We start from the raw sequence: 18,863 nt of genomic DNA, 5'->3' as shown, positions 1-18,863 counted from the left end.
CAGGTTGTTTTGTTTAATTAGATAAGGATTTTATTTTATTTTTAGCTTAACGGCTCATCTAGCCTAGCCTAACCTACTCCTACTCCTAAGGGGAGGGGAAACCTACTCTATGAGGTGGTCCAACTGAGTCAGGGGGAACCTGATGGGGACTGAACCACCATCAGACCAGACGGGTGCACCACACACTCGTATGGATTTAGAACAAACCTCATATTGAGGAACATTGAATAGGAATTTTGAATAGGGAATATTAGATTGTTTAATTAGATAAGAATTTTGAATGTAATTAACAAACAGGGATATATTTGGTAGATAAGATAAACTAGTTGAAGTAAATCTCTTGATTCTTATCAAATTAAGCATTCAGTTACGATTCTTGTGCTGAAAAAAATACATACAAATCAGCACCACTTAATAAGTTCAGCAGGTGAATTTTTATTTATCAAACACCCACAACATCTAAATGTATGAATGAATTCAGTTTCAGCACTTTTTTATGTTATCAAACAAGCACTAGATTCTCGACTACGTAGTGCCTGTAACAGCTGAAAACAATCTGATAAACTGGGTAGGCGAAGTCGCGTTCCGATTCTCACCCTGTGTTTTTAAATTCGGACCAGATCGGCCGGTCCGACCGGTCGAATCGGGAACCGGCCAAGTGCCCGGTCCGAGTTGCTCTAAAAAATCGGATGTTTAAAACTCGGTCAAACCCGGTCAAAAACTGGATTTGACCGGCAAACCGGATGAACCAGTTTGATACAAAGCCTTCTCTTTTTTGCTCTTCTTTTTTACAAACCAGCGATGGGATCTTGGTGGGCCCGAAGGAAAGATATAATAGGGCCTTCTTAATTGAAGCAGAGATCTGACATGACATGCGCAGTAGAGTTGGAGACCTCAGCCACTAAGTCCTATCGCCCAAATTTTTTTTTTTGAAAGGTCAAAGCAATTTGAATATTATGTTTTGGCTCCTAAGTTGTTAAAAATTATTAAGATATCTCAAATATTTCATACTTTATAAATGTGGTCCTAAAGTTTGGTGTTATTTTTTAATCAAATTCATAATTTTAATTATAAACTTGTTAATGTTCATTGAATAATATAAATTGCTATTTAATTATTCTATTTTTTTTATATTTTCTTATTAAATATATTTGAATCATCAAATATATATATCAATATACATGTATTAATATTAACATGTTCTTAAGTATTTTACATATAATATTTTAATTTTTAAATAATTTTTATTTATGATGCCATCCGATTCAATCCCGATCGAATCCGGTCGAATCCATTGACCCCTGAACCCTGAGGATGACCGAGTCGATACCCAGTCTGAGTCTGAAAACATTGGTCTCACCAAGATTCTCGACTCAATAGTGCATCCAACAGCTGAAAACAACCTTTTGTACTGAAATTATTTGCAATGTCGCTGGACTATTGGACGGATTAGCCTGATTCCTGCCAGACGAATCACATGGACCACGAGAAAGAAGGAATTGCACAACATTTTGTACTGATCCAATCAAATTTTAAAGAGATGGGTAGTCCGTCATGGTCAAAATAATTTTAAAACTCGTAAGGCAACGGCGTAGATCAAGAGGTGGCGGTTTAGTCAATTTTGATTTTTTTTTTTGAATCTTTTAAGTTGCTTTTCCTCAAATACAAAGTACATGTAAGCCTATTGTATTAAAAAAAAATAAAGGAAACAATAAAAAAAAGGGAAAAACAGTCCAAATGATTAATCCACTTCTAATTCAAAGGATCTTGGACTCATAGAGACTTTGTTTAGAACTTAACAAAGTAGTAATTTATCTCAAAGGACATCCAAAATCATGAGTCATGAAAATATTATTATCTACGTGGTATATCAGGTGTAAAGAAATAAGAAGGATTTGTCTAACAGTGGTACACTTGTTAACATATGCTCTGGGTGTTAAATTTCTTAAAAGGTAAAATTAATTATGAAAAATATATTAATACAATGAAAGATAATAATTATTAGTGCACGAATATACACGATAAGTTCATGTGATCCAAGTGTCTTAGTAATATCCATTGGACACTCTGTTAAAAAACTTACGAAAAAAGATAAAAAAAGTGTTTAACAACTGTTAACGGAAAGGATGTCTCGTGACTATACGGAAGCAATAAATGTAAAAATCAAAAGTTGGGAAAAAAAAACAAAAAAAAAACACGAGAAATTTTGTTTATATTATTCATAACATAATCACAGCGTCCTCCCACTTCAAAACGATCTATAGCTGGATTTTCTTGATCTGGAAATAAGTATTCAGTAAATGTGAGAACAGAATACGAATATTTTCTTCATATAGCTACGTGACATGTAGGATGGCTGACTGAACAGGTTCCAAATGATCCAAAGAGGAGACTTTTTATTGTAAGAAAAATGTTAATTGTGCTTCTTCTTTTTTTTACGATAGCACTTCCGCTATTGTTTTTATTATATAATTTTTATTTTATTAGGCTATATTAAAAAAAAGATAGTAAGAGTGTTATCATAAAAATTTAGAATTTGTTTAATATTTTATTTTTAATTGAATGAAAAACTCTGAACTTTACAAGAAAGATCGAATCAGAATCTCACCGTTTGGCTAATGTCCCCTAAGTTGGGTCTTGAGACAGATCCAAAAGGCTTGCACATTTGACAAATCAATTATTTTCTGTAGTCGGACTCATGCTCTTCCTTTTCTTTCTTCTTTTTTTTCCCTTTTTTCTCCTAATTTTTCTTAATTATACACAAGTTTCTCTCTTTTTTTTGTTGGGGTTTTTTTTGGTGGGGGCGGGGGGAGGGGTGAGCTGCATTAATTATGCATAAGTTGTAACAGCTGGCCTCGTCTTTACCGTAACTTTAAATATTTGTCATTGATACTTTTAAAATACTTCCTTTGTCCTATTTTTATGGTTCTGGTTTTTTTCCCACGCAATTAAAGAAAAATTAATTGAATATACTAAAAGAGTAAATTTAGTCTGCTATTTTTCTAAAATGCTCGAATATTAACATTAGGAATATGATTAATCGTTATACCTTTATAATAATTATAAAAACAATACTGATATAATCTATACCATTCAAGGTGTCAATCAAAGCAAGTTAGGTCATATTCACTGATAACAAAATACATTAAATAAGAATATTTTAAATAAGTTAAAAGTTAATTACGTTATTCAATTAAAAAGTGGACTGTAATTTGGAATGGATAAAAAAAAATATCAAAGTGGGACGGAGGGAGTACAAATTACTAGTCAATGTCTAGATATCTTGTTGATAGGATTTATACCTTTCAAGGTGTCAATCAAAACAATTATTAAATAAGGTTAGGTCGTATTCAATTATAACAAAGTACATTAAATAAGGGTATTTTAAATAATTTGAAAGTTAATTACATTATTCAATTGGAAAGTGAACTATAATTTAGAACAAATGAAAATAAAAAAAAAAGAATAATAAAGTGGGACGGAGGTACTACAAATTACTAGTCAAGATCTATATATCTTCTTTGAAATTTCCATCGTATAGAAATTTTTGAATAGGCAGGATGGACTTTAATAAATGTGATTTCTTAACGAGTGTTCAATAAGAACTTGTTAACATACCTTAAATTACACTTAATTTACTGTGCGAATTCACACATTAACAATTATTATTTTTTCTTGTATTTATAAATATTTCCTAATTAACTTTACTTTTTCTAATATTTAACATTTGAACTACAATTTAATGAATGTTTTGAACTATTGTTAGACTGATCCTTAATATATTAATAAAGTAATTTATCTCAATGGGCATCCAAATTGATAGTAAAACATAGAATTTCCATGTTATATTTTGGAGTTTTTGTAGAAAAATATGTTGTAATGATTTGACGAATGTAAGGTTAAAAGGTAAGTGGGAGATGCATTTATGGAAAAACATAAAAAAATTTTGGAACAAAAATACCTTTCCAAACAAGTGTGTAACATGTGACAAATATGTCTCAACAATAACACCTCAAGCTTGTGATTCTTACAATCACATTTGTTGGGATCCCAACTACAGCGTTTGAAATAAGTGAAGGTTGGTGAGATGTCACAATCGTGACGAAGAGGACGCAGAGGAGTGTAGAAATAGACTCCCCAATAATCTATTATCTTCTCCACTGAGTAGTGGGCATCGGCATTAGATTTCCATTGCATAAATTCTTGGTAGTTAGGAATCTGCGTGTCACCAGTTGTTCTCCTTCAGGCTTAGATAATTAAAACTTCCACGGTTACTTCTAACATATTCTTGGCAGTTGGGGCTGTCTTTCTTTATAAAATGGGAGAATTTGCTAAAGGGGAAAAATCCAAAAAGCAAACCGTCTCTCAGACCAGTTGTGTTAGGGTTGCAATGAGTTACCCCTTCACAATTATGGTTGTACCTGTATATCACAGTTGAATAGATTATTATTTGAAATATTATTTGTAATATTACTGTTGTATTTTTTGTGATGTGATTTATATGAAATAAAAAGTAATTGAGAATATAAAAAAATGGATTGAGAAATGTGTTTATGATGTAAGCGAAATATTATTTGAGATAATTTAGCAATCCAAACACAATCATATATTATACTCTTATTGCACCCTTTTTCTTGATCCTTTGGTAGAGGACTATTTGATTGGAAGTTTATCAATGGCTAATCACTGCTGGCTGTTGAAGGTTAAGGTTTAACAGTCAATGCAAATTTGTTCAAAAATTTATTTAGCACAAAATACTTACTTTGTCCTTTAAAGAAGTTATCTTTAAGAGCATTAGTTATTTTAATTGACAACTCATATAGTTATTGTGAAAGGCATAGTCAGCAATTTCTAGTTATTGATGATGACAATGTTTTAAAACCCGGACCATCAAGCAAACCGGTGAAGTGAAAGGGTCGAGATTCAACCGGTCGGACCGGTTCAACCCCGATTCAATAAATAAATAAATAAATAATATATATATATATCGTAATTTGCATCTCCTGTTAGTGTACTATCTACATGACTCTCCACGAACAGCCGAATTAGAGTTGAATGTAAATGCAAGTTTCCTATATTAGGAAACACATACACACACACCTATGCACAGAATAAGATATAAATGCTAAACTACAATTAACATAAAACTATAAAAGCAATATCCAACAATTAACACACACAATTAACATAGTTATCCAACTTACATGTTCAATTGTCTAAATATTAGAATTAACAAAAAACAATACAAGTCTAGAAAACAATCAAAAAGTCCAAACAAGTCCAATTTCCGAGGCTTCTATAATCTTCTTTGTCATTCTAGGACAACAAAGCTTCAAAAAAAGCCATCTTGATAAGTCGTCATCATCATCCAAAACCATTATATTAATCACTGACAAGTGATAAAGTATAAAATCATATTAGTTTAATCACACCAACTGATACAAATCTTAAAAATAAAAATAAAAGAGTACAAATAATTCTATACCAATTACCATTTGAACATTTAATGCCAATCTTCATCTTCATCATTAAAAAAGTTTCGACGCTGAAATGTTTCTAAATCAACATCTTCTGCTTCATCTTCATTATCTAAAAAATCAACATATTTAATTATATACATATTCAACAATTGAATATCATATCATACTAGCTTTATTTTTGCATCAAACTAATGATTTATGTCAAACTAACCTTCAAGTTGTTCAGAATTTGAACATTGACCATGAATTGGAAGTTCTTCAAGCTCTTCCTCTTACTCCTCATAATCAAGCTCCCCTTCTCGTTCTTTTTCAACCACCCAAAATTTTGTTTTATCAATTGACTCATAATCAACGGGATCATACGATCTCTTTTGCTGATTATGCCTATAACATATATATACACACAACATATACACTTAGTTAGTACTAAAATATTTTCTTAAAAAGAATGAAATGTCATTTATAAAAATAAATCATTTACATATACCTATACTGCAAACGCAAATTGTAATGCACATATACAAGATCATTGAGCCTTTGTTGCTCCAACCTATTCCTTTTCTTAGTATGAATACGTTCAAAAACACTCTAATTACGCTCACATCCTGAAGAAGAAGCTGTTTGACTCAAAACCCGAATTGCAAGTTTTTGTATGTTAGGAGCATCACAACCAAAGAGCTTCCACCAATTCTCTGTCATATTCAAAATTTAAATATAAACAAAATATTTATAAATTAGATATATATATTAGAGAGATTTAAATGCTAGAAAAATATAAATTACCTGGTCTATCTTTCTTGCTAGTAAGAATAGCAAGTTTTCTGCCAAAACTTCCCTCCCGCTCTCGATAGGGGTGGGCACGGGTCGGGTACCCGCCCCGAACGTCAAATGGCTGACCCGACCCTAATCCGCTCCGCTTGCCCTCGGGTACCCGATCTTCGGATACCCGAAAAATAGGGGCGGGTCATAGGGTACCCGCCCCTATTAAAGAATGCAAATTCCTGAATGAATGCAAAGACAAAGACAATAGCAAAAACAAACAAATTTGCAATTTCATCTTAGAAGATGAACCTGCCGTACGTCCAGCCCAAAACAGAGACAAAGACAATAGCAGTATTCAAACTATTTAGTTCCACACCAAGCCATAAAGTTAGAAATACAACACCAAGCCATAAAGTTAGAAATACAACAAAATTTCCCAATTCCAGCTACAATCACCTTAACCTTCTACAACACATTAAGGAGTACAATCTTCAAGAATCATCAATCTTCAATATTAATAATAGAATGCTCCTCTGTCAAACCTAAAAAAAAAATTTCAAAAAATAAAAACAACCAAGAAACATATTAGCACAAGTTGAAGCTCAAATGAATAAGAAAATTTTGAATGCAATGATAACAAGATATGAATAGTATTACCCGATTCCATTTCCTCAAGCTCAGTTATACTTTCTTCCAAATCAATTGGTTGAATACCCTTGCGAAGCCAATCTTGTCCACAAATTATAGCCTCCACCATTCTTGGAGTTAAAGAGCTTCGGAAAGAATCCAACACACGGCCTCCCGTACTAAAAGCAGACTCCGAGGCAACAGTAGACACTGGAATAGCTAATACATCTCTAGCAATTGCAGCAAGAACTTGGAACCTATGAGCATTATTTTTCCACCAATCCAATATATGAAAGTTTGGACAGTGAAAATCTTCCTTCATTTCCATCAAATAGATGTCCAATTCCGTTTTATTGTGAGTGCTATTCAATGTATCAGCTTTTTGAGAATACTTTGCATGCATGTAATCTGATGCCCCTTTAACTGTAACTGTATCAACATCCATTTTATCCATTTCCCTAAACTGATTTTGACTTATCACTTCCCCATGAGGTGATTTTTCAGCAGAACAAAAGTCAAATAGGGAATGTAACACCTTTTCTACCTTAACTTTTAAAATTTCAGCATTCTTAGGATCATATGCCTCATCAATAGCCCATTGAACATAACTTAGTTTATGCCGGGGATCAAGAACAACAGCAATCAGAATCAATATGTTAATCCTTTCAACATTACCCCAATATTTGTCATATTTTTTCTTCATATTTCCAGCCATAGTTGACAAACCAAAGTCATCACTTTCTTGAAATGAATTAAGAAGACCACCAATGCCAAAAATTTCATTCATATATACATTTCCTGTCACATAACGTGAGCCCGACATTTTCACAGTAGAATCATAAAAAATTTGAAGAAAAGGCAACAAATCTTTTGCATACTCCCAATCCATCTCAGTTGGCACACCCTTCATCTTAGAACTCTTACGAGTATCATTCTCACTTTGGGGAGTCAACTCTTCGACATATTTGCTATCCACAGTTTCTAGCAACTCAAATGCCTTTTGAAATTTTAGAGCAGCCTCTAACATTAAAAATGTGGAATTCCACCTAGTTTCAACATCAAGGCATACAAGGCTTTTACTTTCGATTCTTTCTTTTTCTATGCAAGATTTGAATCTTTGAGCTCTAGCAGGTGAAGACCTAACATATCTCACAGCTGATCGAATTCTAACAATAGAGTCTTCCAAGTCTTTCAATCCCTCCCTAACCGTCAAATTCAAAACATGGGCAGCACATCTCATATGCAAGTATTCTCCATTTAAGACAGTACCTTTCCAATTAATAAGCCTTCTTCTCAAATATTGCAAACAAGTGTCATTTGAGCTAGCATTGTCTACCGTAACAGTCAAAACTTTACTAATTTTCCAATCAAGCAAGCATTTTTCTACTGTCCGACCAATAACTTCACCCTCATGACTTGTAATAGGACAGAAACTTAAAATCTTTTTGTGCAATTTCCATTTATCATCAATGAAGTGAGCTGTCAAACACAAATAATTCAGATTTTGAATGGATGTCCAAGCATCAGTAGTGAGACAAATGCGGGAGGATAAAGTTTCAAAGTATGCCTTCAAACTTTTCTTCTCATCTAAAAAAAGCTTATGACAGTCTCTAGTTACAGTTCTACGTGATGGCATTTCAAACCGTGGCTGCATAACTAGACAAAAATCCAGAAATCCCTCCCTTTCCACAAATTTAAAAGGCAGTTCATCTATAATCACCATCCTAGCCAACATTCTCCTACATGCTTCTTGATCAAACATATGGGTTGTTAATGCTTTTCCCCCTTCCTCTTTTGGTTTAAACTCCAGCGTCTTTTGCCTCTTATCCGTGTTATTATACGGATATTTTTTACACCTATGAAGGTGATTACTCAAAGAAGTAGTACCATTTTTGCTTGCACAGGCAATCAGTTGTTCACAATATTTACAAGTAGCTTTCTTGTCTTTTGTTTCCGTACCTGTAACAACTACGTAATGCTCCCAAACCCAAGACCTATTGCTCTTGCTAGACACTTTTGTCTCGGATGTTGGAAGAGGTGGTACTTGACATGTATCAGTTTCAGAGGCTTTAGCAACAATTTTTGGATCTGATGATGAATGATCAACACTTGGGCTTGTAGCTGTAGTAGCTGTATTATCCCCTGTACTTGACATCTGAAAAATTCAAGAAAAGCAAGCAGAAGTCAAAGTCTCAAATAATGGCTTGAGAAGCTAAAGCAAGATTGGTCAATGCCATGCATCCACCCCTGATTCTTGAACTAAAATTGCAAGCCCATATTTTCAAAGCAAATTACAAGCAATCCAATCAAATCCTAACTAAAAAGATTTTCTAGTGAGTTGCAGAGCTATGCATAATAATAATACTCCTACATTTGTTTAGTGCATATCAGCACTGATGCTCCATTAAATTGTAGCCATTCAACGCAAAAAACCAATTCCAATTCCAATTCCAATTTTCTTGTGCTAGTTCTAAAGAATTAAGAAAGCATGACAGTAGAGAATCAAGTAAAAATGATATCACTACTCTATAAAGAATGACATTTTGAAGGCAGTAATTTACTCCCTATTTGAGTGCAGGGATCCTTTCTTTTCGCACCCAATCAAATACAGAGGAGGCACTGATACATATATTAGATGTCCACCGGCTGCTTTAGCTTTTAACCAAACAAATTTATTCAAATAAAAGTTGTTCCTAATCAATATCCACACATTCCTCAAGAAAAATTCCAACTCCACATCGTTGCCAAAATCAGAAACCTATCAAAACATGAGTTAACAGCTCCAGATCACTTTCTCAGAGACATCGCATGAGTTGCAGAAAGGGCAATCGTGAAATTCAAAGCATGAGAATCAAGCAACATTTTCACTTTTAAGTATCTGAGTCTTAATTTTTGTTTTGCATTTCCAGTGTCTGTTTTTTGGTAGCTCTTTAACACTAGTTTCCTTTTATTAGTGAATGTAAATTATGTAACAGTGATGATATGAAGCTTTTCCGTGACAAATGTAGGAGCAATCATGTTAACACTTCCCAAAATAAAAATTACCTCCCAAAATTTTTACTAAAATTTACTTTTGGTCATTTCTTCAAACAATTTGAGAGCATAAAAAAGATTAGCAGGTCCAAGTTCAATTTGAGTCATGGTTGACCCAAATATTTTCAACAGATGAAACAAAATTTTAACCATTCATAATGACAAAATGATAAAAGCAAATAAGCATGCTAATCAAGAGCAACGAAAAGCAATTGGCATGTGATTCATATAAACATTTGAAATTATTAAAAGGAAATTTGGGATAGAAGGCAGAAAGACCTTTATAGGGCTATTCTGATAATGGTTCGGCAGATAGTGGTGGATTCCAACGACGACCAGCGGCAACTCTTGCACTTCAGCTCTTCCTTTTCCTCTCGTCCTTTTTTTATTTTGGCTTTTTTTCCTAGTTTTTCTTTTCTTGATTTTTCCTTTTTGAATTTGGATGGAATATAAGAGTTTAAAGCTAAGATTGGAGGACTTTTGGAGGTTGGATTAGATAAAGATTGAAAAGATGGAAATGGTCTATAGATTTTTGTGGCTGAAGTTTAAGGGAAGGTGCAAAATGGAAGCTGAGGTCTCTGGTTTAGTTTGATTAAGGCTGTTGATAATGAAGGTGAAGAAGTTGCGGCGGCGCTGAAGTGAAGACTGAAGGCTGGAGTGTCGAGTGTCGACTGAGATATGTTAGGAACTTAGGGACTTAGGGTTAATAACTTTAAAATATTATAAATTTGACCCTATATTTTTTAATATTTGTAAAATATACCCCCGGGTCGGGTACCCGCGGGTTTTAGATTTTGTGATCCGTATCCGTATCCGAATTTTATGGGTACCCGACCCTATCTGCTCCGTTGATAAAAATAGTGTCGAATACCCTAATTTTCGGGGCGGGTCGGAGCGGGTCGATCGGGTTTTCGGATTTTCGGATTTTTTTGCCCACCCCTAGCTCTCGATACATTCCAATTTCTCTTGTTAAATTTTCCACACTACACCAATCCACCTTTGATTCTATGTAATCCAACAAATCATTTGTAATTTCTGGATGTGTAGAGAATGTGACAGTGTCATATTGAAAAGCGGGATTTAAAAAATATGCCGTAGCATGCAAATTTTTCCTCAACATCCTATCCCATCGGTTATTGATGATATCAATGTAAGGCTTATATAGTCTTTCACTACTCCTAAACAACTTCTTGATTCCAGTAATTGCTCTAAACATACCTTCATACACATACCCTAAAGAAGGCTTTTCATCAGTGTCACAAACTCTCAACAACCGAATAATAGGACCCATTATTCTCACCGTAATCAAACAATTATTCCAAAATCTATCATCCAAAACAATTTGTTTGACCTCTTTTCCTTTGTTCATTTTCAAGAACTTTTTGTAATCTCCGCTAGTGACTAAAGCTTGTAAGCTGTCTTTGTGATCATGTAAGCTCTTTGTGCAATAAAAGTGGTGGCAAATCGAGTCTCCCCCGAACGAATAATCTCCCTCCACCCATTAGTTTTTCTCAGCCAATTTAGAACATATTTATGATTATACACAAAAACAGTTACTGTAGAAGCAAGAGCCACTAGAGATTTAACAGTACCCATTTCACCAATATCCTTCAAAATCAAATTGATACAATGGGCAGCACATGGAGACCAGCAAATAGTTGGATATCTTTCATTTAATAAAGTTCCAGCAGCCTTATAATTGCTAGCATTATCAGTGACTAAATGCACCACATTTTTTGAACCAACCATTTCAACAATTTCAACAAACAGATTGCACAAATTTTCTGCATTTGTCACAATGTCCGATGCATCTATAGATTTAATAAAAGATATACCCTTAGGACAATAAACCAGAAATTAATCAATGGTCTTTGTCTACTATCTTTCCATCCATCACCCATTATAGTGCATCCAATTTTAGCCCAAGTATTTCGAAATGAATCAACAACTAACTGCACATCTTTCTTAGCATCTCGCAACAAAGTGACTCGCAAAGAATGATAAGATAGAGCTTTATAACCATGACCCATTGATGCAATTTGATTGATAGCTTTTTGAAAAAATGGAGAATTAACAGCATTAATGGGAATACATGCATCATCGAACCAAAGAGCAATGGCCATATCAGTATTTTGCCATTTATCCTTACTTTGCAAACAAGCTTTGATAGTAGGTTGAGTACTATCACGTCCACCCTTAAAGAAAGCACGAATACCTGTAGGGGCAGTGGTTTTTCTCTCTCCTTTACCTAATGATGTACCAGCCTCATTCATTGAAATTTCCCTTGTTCAAGGAGGTGGAACCTCTTGCACTTCATCACCGACAAATTCGTGCACTGGTTGACCAAAAGGACTTTCGACCCCAAAATCTCCTCTTTTTTCTTTATATTTTTATCATTCTCTTGCAAACATGTTAATATTGCAAGCCTCACTGTTGGATCAACATTTGGACATGAAGTAACACTGCCCGTTACTCCTGTTATGTGTTGCTTCATTCGGTGGATGCCACCCCCATGAAACACTTTAAAACAATAAGTGCATGTCATGATTTTTCTTCCTTGTGCATTTCTGCCCTCAGAAACATATCCCCATGCTATATCTGTCTTTTGCCTATGACCTTGGGGCTGACTTGCAGATCCCTCACTATTGAATGCTCCCCCCGGTGAACATTGTGAGTTACTACTGCTACCAGTCTCCATCCTAAAATGAAATATTTAAAAACAACTAGTCTTAAACAAATAATTAATATACACGAACTGAAACAAATTATTAAGGCTATTCGTATTTGGGAACTGAAACTGTCACCAAAAGATCTAAAGGGGTTAATGGAGACAATGAAACAACCGTTTAGCACGAGTGAAGTTAATTCCCTAAGCCTTGTGCATTTCTTGAGGGTGTTAAGTATCTTCACAATAACTGGGTTTTGCACAGAGATTTAAAGACACCAAATATACTTTTAAATAATAGCACAGAGATTTAAAGACATCAAATAACTTTCAAAGACATCAAATAACTTTCATCTGTTATGTTACTGTAGATTTTTGTATGGATTTCAAGCTAATTTTCTTCTCTGTGGCCTTAAAGATCATTGTCGTTTTGTTTTGCAGATATTCAAAATTTTTGGTACGCCTAATGACACAATCTGGCCTGGGTTTTCGAAGCTTCCAGGGGTCAGGGTTAACTTTGTCAAGCATCAGTATGTATTTCGTGTGATTCTGATCTGGCTTTCTGACCTTCGTTGGTGACAGTTTCAGTTCCCAAATAAATGAAGCTTAAGACTATTAGACTATTATTAGAATCATGTTTCGCATGCAAATTTCATTACCGAATATCAGTACCGTAAACCAATTCATATTGAAAAAAGAAGATAGAAGCGCAGCAGGCGTATGAAGTAAAATACCTGAGACAGGGTTGCGAGAAAAGCTGATGAAGATGGTGTGAAGTGTGAACGAGTTTGGACTTCCACTATTAGTAGATCAGCTTGAATTCCACAATTTTTTTTGGCTTAGAATCGCAGCAGCAGGCGGAAAAACTTCAGTCTTCGTGCTTCCTTTTTGCTGATTGCTATGGATCAAGATTGGAGTTTAGAGTTTGGAGTTTGGAGTTTGGACTTAGTAACATCAAAACATAGAAGCAGAAATTAGCACATTCATAGCACTTTCAAAGTCCATACACATTTTACCATTTGGCTTCTTTCTGTTGTCTTTTCTTTCTTCTTAGTTCCCTCTACAAATTACTCCAATCGATCGCTCGATAAATCTTCCATCACCATGGATCCACAGGATTTTTCCACCGGCGGCAGGCCGTCTCCGAGGAGAGAACTACAGGGCTCACGTCCAGCTCCACTTAAAATAAGCAAAGACTCCCACAAAATCAAGAAACCACCAGTTGCACCGCAGCTGCACTATCCCAATCACCCTGCTCAGCCGCACCTTCAGCCCACAGTCGACAACGAGCACCGCCAACCAGTGGTCATCTACGCCATTTCCCCAAAAGTGATCCACACCACACTTTGGAGAAGGGATTAGAGTTAAGCCATTAAGGGGAGAAGGAAATAGAGATGGCAGGCAAGGCAATTTCGGCAATTGTAGAGAGAGGAACCAGGAAGATCGAAGCGGCGAAGCGAAGTGTGAAGAGGAAGACTGAAGCGAACTAGCGAAGTGAAGAATGAAGATTAGATTTAGGGTTCGGTCAAAATTGAAGTTTTTGTCAATTTTGACTAAAAATTTGGAAAACCGCGGTTCACGGTCCGACCCAATTTTGAAGGTTTGAACGATTTTTTACGATTTTGACCGGTTTCTTATAAAAGTCAACATAAGCTATAGACCGGACCGGACACATGTCTGGGTCGCGGTCGAACCGGTCGACCCGGCCGGTCTGGTCCGGGTTTGAGAACATTTTTGATGAAAGGCATAGTCATATAGCATTATAGTTATTGATGATGATAAGGAAAGCTGTCCAATACTGACACTTGGATTGATTATTTGTTGAAGATAAAACTGACACATGGAAGATGATGATTGGTGATGATGATGATAATACTGACACTTGGACACTTGGAATGATGATGATAAGGAAAGCTGTCCAATAGTGACACTTGGATTGATTATTTGTTGAAGATGATGATTGGTGATGATGATGATGATCATGCTACCGACACTTGGATTGATGATGATAAGGAAAGGATAAATACTCCTATACAGGATTGTCGAAAATTCGATTAAGTAAGAGATCAGAAATGGAACTCCAACGAGTCCTGCATATGAGTGGAGGCGAAGGCGACACAAGCTACGCCAAAAATTCATCCTACCAGGTCTGTCTGTCCCTCTTTGACAAACACACACACAAACGCGCAGTCACAGGAGTGGTAACACAAGACTGTGATACGCTGATCTCTAACATAGTGTACCCTTTTTTTTGCTTAACTTTTTTTTTTTTTTTTTTGAGTGGTGTATGTAGAAGTTGGTACTGACCAAGGTGAAGCCAGTACTTGAACAATGCATACAAGAATTGTTGCGGACCAACTTACCCTACAACAAGAAGTGCATTAGAGTTGCTGATTTGGGATGCTCTTCAGGACCAAACACACTATTAACAGTTTCGGACATCATACAAAGTATTGACAAAGTTAGCCAGGAAATGGACAATGAATTTGCACTGCCCACGATTCAGGTTTTTCTAAATGATCTTTTCGAAAATGATTTCAATACTGTTATCATGTGTAAAGGAGACGAATTCGACGGCCCAAGTATCTTAGACTTACTTGAGATGGCAATAAACGACTTGGTTGTCGAGGTCTTAATTTCTCTTTCCCTTTGATCATCAGATGCTTGTGATAGGAAATAAACTACTAATAAATAGCTATCTAGCTTGCTTATTCAGAGTTCCTACCTTAGCTAATAATAATAATAAAAAAAAAGGGGGATGCAAATTTATTCTCTGTAACCTCGATAGATAAACTTTGTGTAGACAAAGTTCCACTCTATATCTGAATTGACTTGATGATTGGCATATCCACAGGGACGTCTGGAGGAAGAAAAACTGGACAGTTTCAATGTTCCAATCTATACGCCTTCAGTAGAAGAAGTCAGGCACATAATTGAGGAGGAACGTTCTTTTGAAATTGTATACCTGGAGACGTTTAAGCTCCGTCATGATGCTGGCTTCTCCATTGATGATAACCAGTTAGGATCCCATTCCCAGGTACACTTCTGCGATGAACATGTTAGAGCAGCCCATGTGGCATCATTCTTTAGAGCAGCTTGGGAACCTATCCTAGCAAGCCATTTTGGAGAAGCTATTATACCCGACTTATTCCACAGGTTTGCCAAGAATGCAGCAACGCCTCTCCGCATGGGCAAAGGCTTCTTTAATAATCTCATCATTTCTCTCGCCAAGAAACCACACAAGTCAGACATGTAAATGTTTGTTTTTAGATATGTAGTACCAAGATGATTTCAAATGTGGCTGTCATTACAGTTTAGCTCGTAAAGTTTTTTTGAAGCAAAAGTTCGCAGATTTAATCTTTTCAAGTGGATACGTATCACAGAATCATCCTGACAACGAAGCACGAGTTAATTGATAAAATGTTTCATCTACAATCGTGAGATCATTAGACTAATGTTTGCTGATTCAAGTCAAACTGACATATTACGTGATACATATAAAAATATCACATTTTTTATGCCACTTAATAAATTAATGAACATGTATATGGAAAATTCTTCACTATACTTGATATGTTTACGTCTCTTTTCACCCTTGTGGTCATGCGTCGAGGGCATCATTGTAATATTATATTACATCACATTTTTTTTAATTGTTAATGTCATTTAATATTATAATGATGATTTGGATTTTGAACACTTGAACGATCACAAGGGTAACCTGCCAGCCTGTGAAGCAGATCCATGGAAGAATTTGCAAAATATGAGCCACGCTTTTGGACTTTGGACGTTTTGGGCATCGGCTCAGTATTATTGTTATGTAATTGGGCTCTAGAAAAACCGAGTTGGGTTTGTCTGCCTTAGGATTTAGATGTCGGAACCCAAACATGACCAGTTGAAGCTCAACTCAACTGTTTGGGCCCCGTACCTTCAAGATAACATGAATGAATCAGGATGTGCCCCGACTTGAAGCCTGTCCAACCTCACTTAACCTTGAAATCTAAGGCCCTGTTTGGCAAATGAGTATTTTGAATGTTTGTTTAAAATTTTACTGTAATTTACTGTAAAAGTTTTTAAAAAAATTTTGAAATATGTAAATTTTTGAATATTTTGAAGTGTATAGTTTAAAATTTTTGAGAAATTTTTTGAGATTACTGTAGCTAAAGTTTTTAAAAAACTTGTAGCAGACAAACTTGGCAAAAAACTCAAGTGCCAAACAGGGCATTGAATTACGAGAACCACAACATCGTAATTATATGTAAATGTAGAAAGCGAAATAAATAGGGAAATTACAAATGACATGTAATAGATCGTTCAATTGAGAATTGCCTTTTCTTTATGGTAAATTGGTAATAGGTTATCACTGGAGTAGCATCTTATTATTTTCGTCACTTCTCAACTCTCACCATGCTCTTTCCATCCAATTGTCAAGTTCAAAATTCAAATATTGAATTTGACAGTAGTGAAAACGTTCTCTTTTAATCATTGAACCAACTCTGACGATAAATATATAGTTCATTTTTTCCACCCATACTATTTAGTTTAACCAACTTCCTTTATTTATTTGTTTCAAAATTTTTCGCTTGTGTGCCAAGCATTCAAACCCAATGATCTTTTACTCCTCATCAATACCCGTGTAGAATTTCTCCCAGTTTCAATGGCCCATAGCTACAATCATGAGATTCTTCTGTCCGAAGCATAAAATAACAGCGTGAGATTCTCTTTTTTCTTCTGAGCAATAATTCGAGATTATCTAATTAGACCAGCATGATTACAGAGCTCAAATGGCCAATCAGAGATAGAACAACCATATGAAAGTGATCAGACACTGTTGTCACGGGGACGGTCTACGTGGGGCGAAAGGAATTATTGAAAGTTGCAATCGGCCGTCGAGGGACCACTGAATTCATAATAATAGTAGTAAACAATTCGAATTAAAATCTTTCGATTGCTTTTGTTTATAGTGTGGATTGAAACTACAGCGTGAATGTGATCATGTCGCTTTTCCATTCTCTGTTGGCGGATTGAATCCAATGGTCTGTTTGTATTTTATTGACTAATAATGATCGGGTGTGTTTTCCATTTTCTATTGGTGGATTGAATCCAATGATTTGTTTGCTACGTTTTCTATGTACACATTTTTTAATCACCTTTTTATATATAACGTATATCAAATTGTTACAGTAATTTTTTTTTTTATAAAAAATTTATAAACATACAATCCAAACAAAACTGATATTTGCGTTGTAAGATAATTTTTGACATATAATCAAAATATTAGAGTAAAGTGTTGGAAACTATTTTTAAAATACAAATATTACTTACCTATTTCTTTTTCAGTTTTTCAGATTCATGCTTATTTTTTTTCAAGAAACAAAATTTGGACGGATTCGATCTTGGTTATCAGCATGAGCCAGACCATTGAGACAGCTGATACCAGGCCTTGCTTATCGTGCAAAGCATGAATGATTGCAAAAAGACAATCTTATTGAAAACTTAAAAATCAGAATTTACTCCATCACTGACTAGATTCTCGACTACGTAGCGCCTGCAACAGCTGAAAACAATCTGATAAACTGCGTAGGCGAAGTCGCGTTCCGAGTCTCACCAAGATTCTCGACTCAATAGTGCATCCAACAGCTGAAAACAACCTTTTGTACTGAAATTATTTGCAATGTCGCTGGGCTATTGGACGGATTAGCCTGATTCCTGCCGGACGAATCACATGGACCACGAGAAAGAAGGAAATGCACAACATTTTGTACTGATCCAATCAAATTTTAAAGAGATGGGTAGTCTGTCATGGCCAAAATAATTTTAAAACTCTTCAAGGCAACCCGGTTGTGCGACCTAAGGCTCACCGCCTAGTCATGGGAGGCACCGTCGTGCATTTTTCTCAACGTTGGTGTAGCATCGTGCCCATGTCTTAGCCAATACATGGCAACGGCCGTCATACGGCCTACGGCTCACCGCCTAGCCATGAGGAGCACCGTCGACTTTGACGACGGCGTAGATCAAGGGGTGGTGGTTTAATCCATTTTGAATTTTTTTTTGAATCTTTTAAGTTGCTCTTCCTCTAATACAAAGTAAGTGTAAGTCTATTGTATTAAAAAAAATAAAGGAAACAATAAAAAAAAGGGGGAAAACAGTCCAAATGATTAATCCACTTCTAATTCAAAGGATCTTGGACTCATAGAGACTTTGTTTAGAACTTAACAGAGTAGTAATTTATCTCAAAGGACATCCAAAATCATGAGTCATGAAAATATTATTATCTACGTGGTATATCAGGTGTA

The 18,863-nt window shown here is 35.3% G+C and overlaps 2 protein-coding genes and 1 long non-coding RNA gene across 4 annotated transcripts; 1 reads left to right on the top strand and 2 right to left on the bottom strand.

Moving 5' to 3' along the window:
- Window positions 1–5,519: 5,519 nt before the first annotated feature.
- On the bottom strand, window positions 5,520–5,775 carry LOC113723652 (uncharacterized). Its single transcript, XR_003457099.2, has 2 exons — window positions 5,692–5,775; window positions 5,520–5,589 (listed from the first exon to the last, which is right to left on the bottom strand). It is a non-coding gene; the product is annotated as an uncharacterized lncRNA (long non-coding RNA).
- A 5,528-nt stretch (window positions 5,776–11,303) lies between these two features.
- LOC140036092 (uncharacterized) lies at window positions 11,304–12,175 on the bottom strand. Its single transcript, XM_072077354.1, has 2 exons — window positions 11,800–12,175; window positions 11,304–11,713 (listed from the first exon to the last, which is right to left on the bottom strand). Exons 1-2 carry the CDS (start codon window positions 12,173–12,175, stop codon window positions 11,304–11,306), a joined length of 786 nt encoding a protein of 261 aa, XP_071933455.1.
- A 2,421-nt stretch (window positions 12,176–14,596) lies between these two features.
- LOC140036610 (probable caffeine synthase MTL2) lies at window positions 14,597–15,910 on the top strand. Of its 2 annotated transcripts, XM_072078648.1 has the most exons (4): window positions 14,597–14,714; window positions 14,861–15,073; window positions 15,422–15,604; window positions 15,724–15,910. In XM_072078648.1, the coding sequence occupies exons 1-4, from the start codon at window positions 14,640–14,642 to the stop codon at window positions 15,772–15,774; spliced, it is 522 nt and encodes a 173-aa protein (XP_071934749.1). In that variant the 5' UTR covers window positions 14,597–14,639; the 3' UTR covers window positions 15,775–15,910. The 2 variants fall into 2 exon arrangements, with proteins under 2 accessions (XP_071934749.1, XP_071934748.1); XM_072078647.1 differs by having other exon boundaries at window positions 15,422–15,910.
- Window positions 15,911–18,863: the final 2,953 nt, after the last annotated feature.

The sequence above is a fragment of the Coffea arabica genome, chromosome 2e, assembly GCF_036785885.1.
Source record: "Coffea arabica cultivar ET-39 chromosome 2e, Coffea Arabica ET-39 HiFi, whole genome shotgun sequence".
NCBI classification, from domain to species: domain Eukaryota; kingdom Viridiplantae; phylum Streptophyta; class Magnoliopsida; order Gentianales; family Rubiaceae; genus Coffea; species Coffea arabica.
Note: the sequence above shows the minus strand (reverse complement) of the source record. Positions and strands in the feature narration are given on the sequence as shown.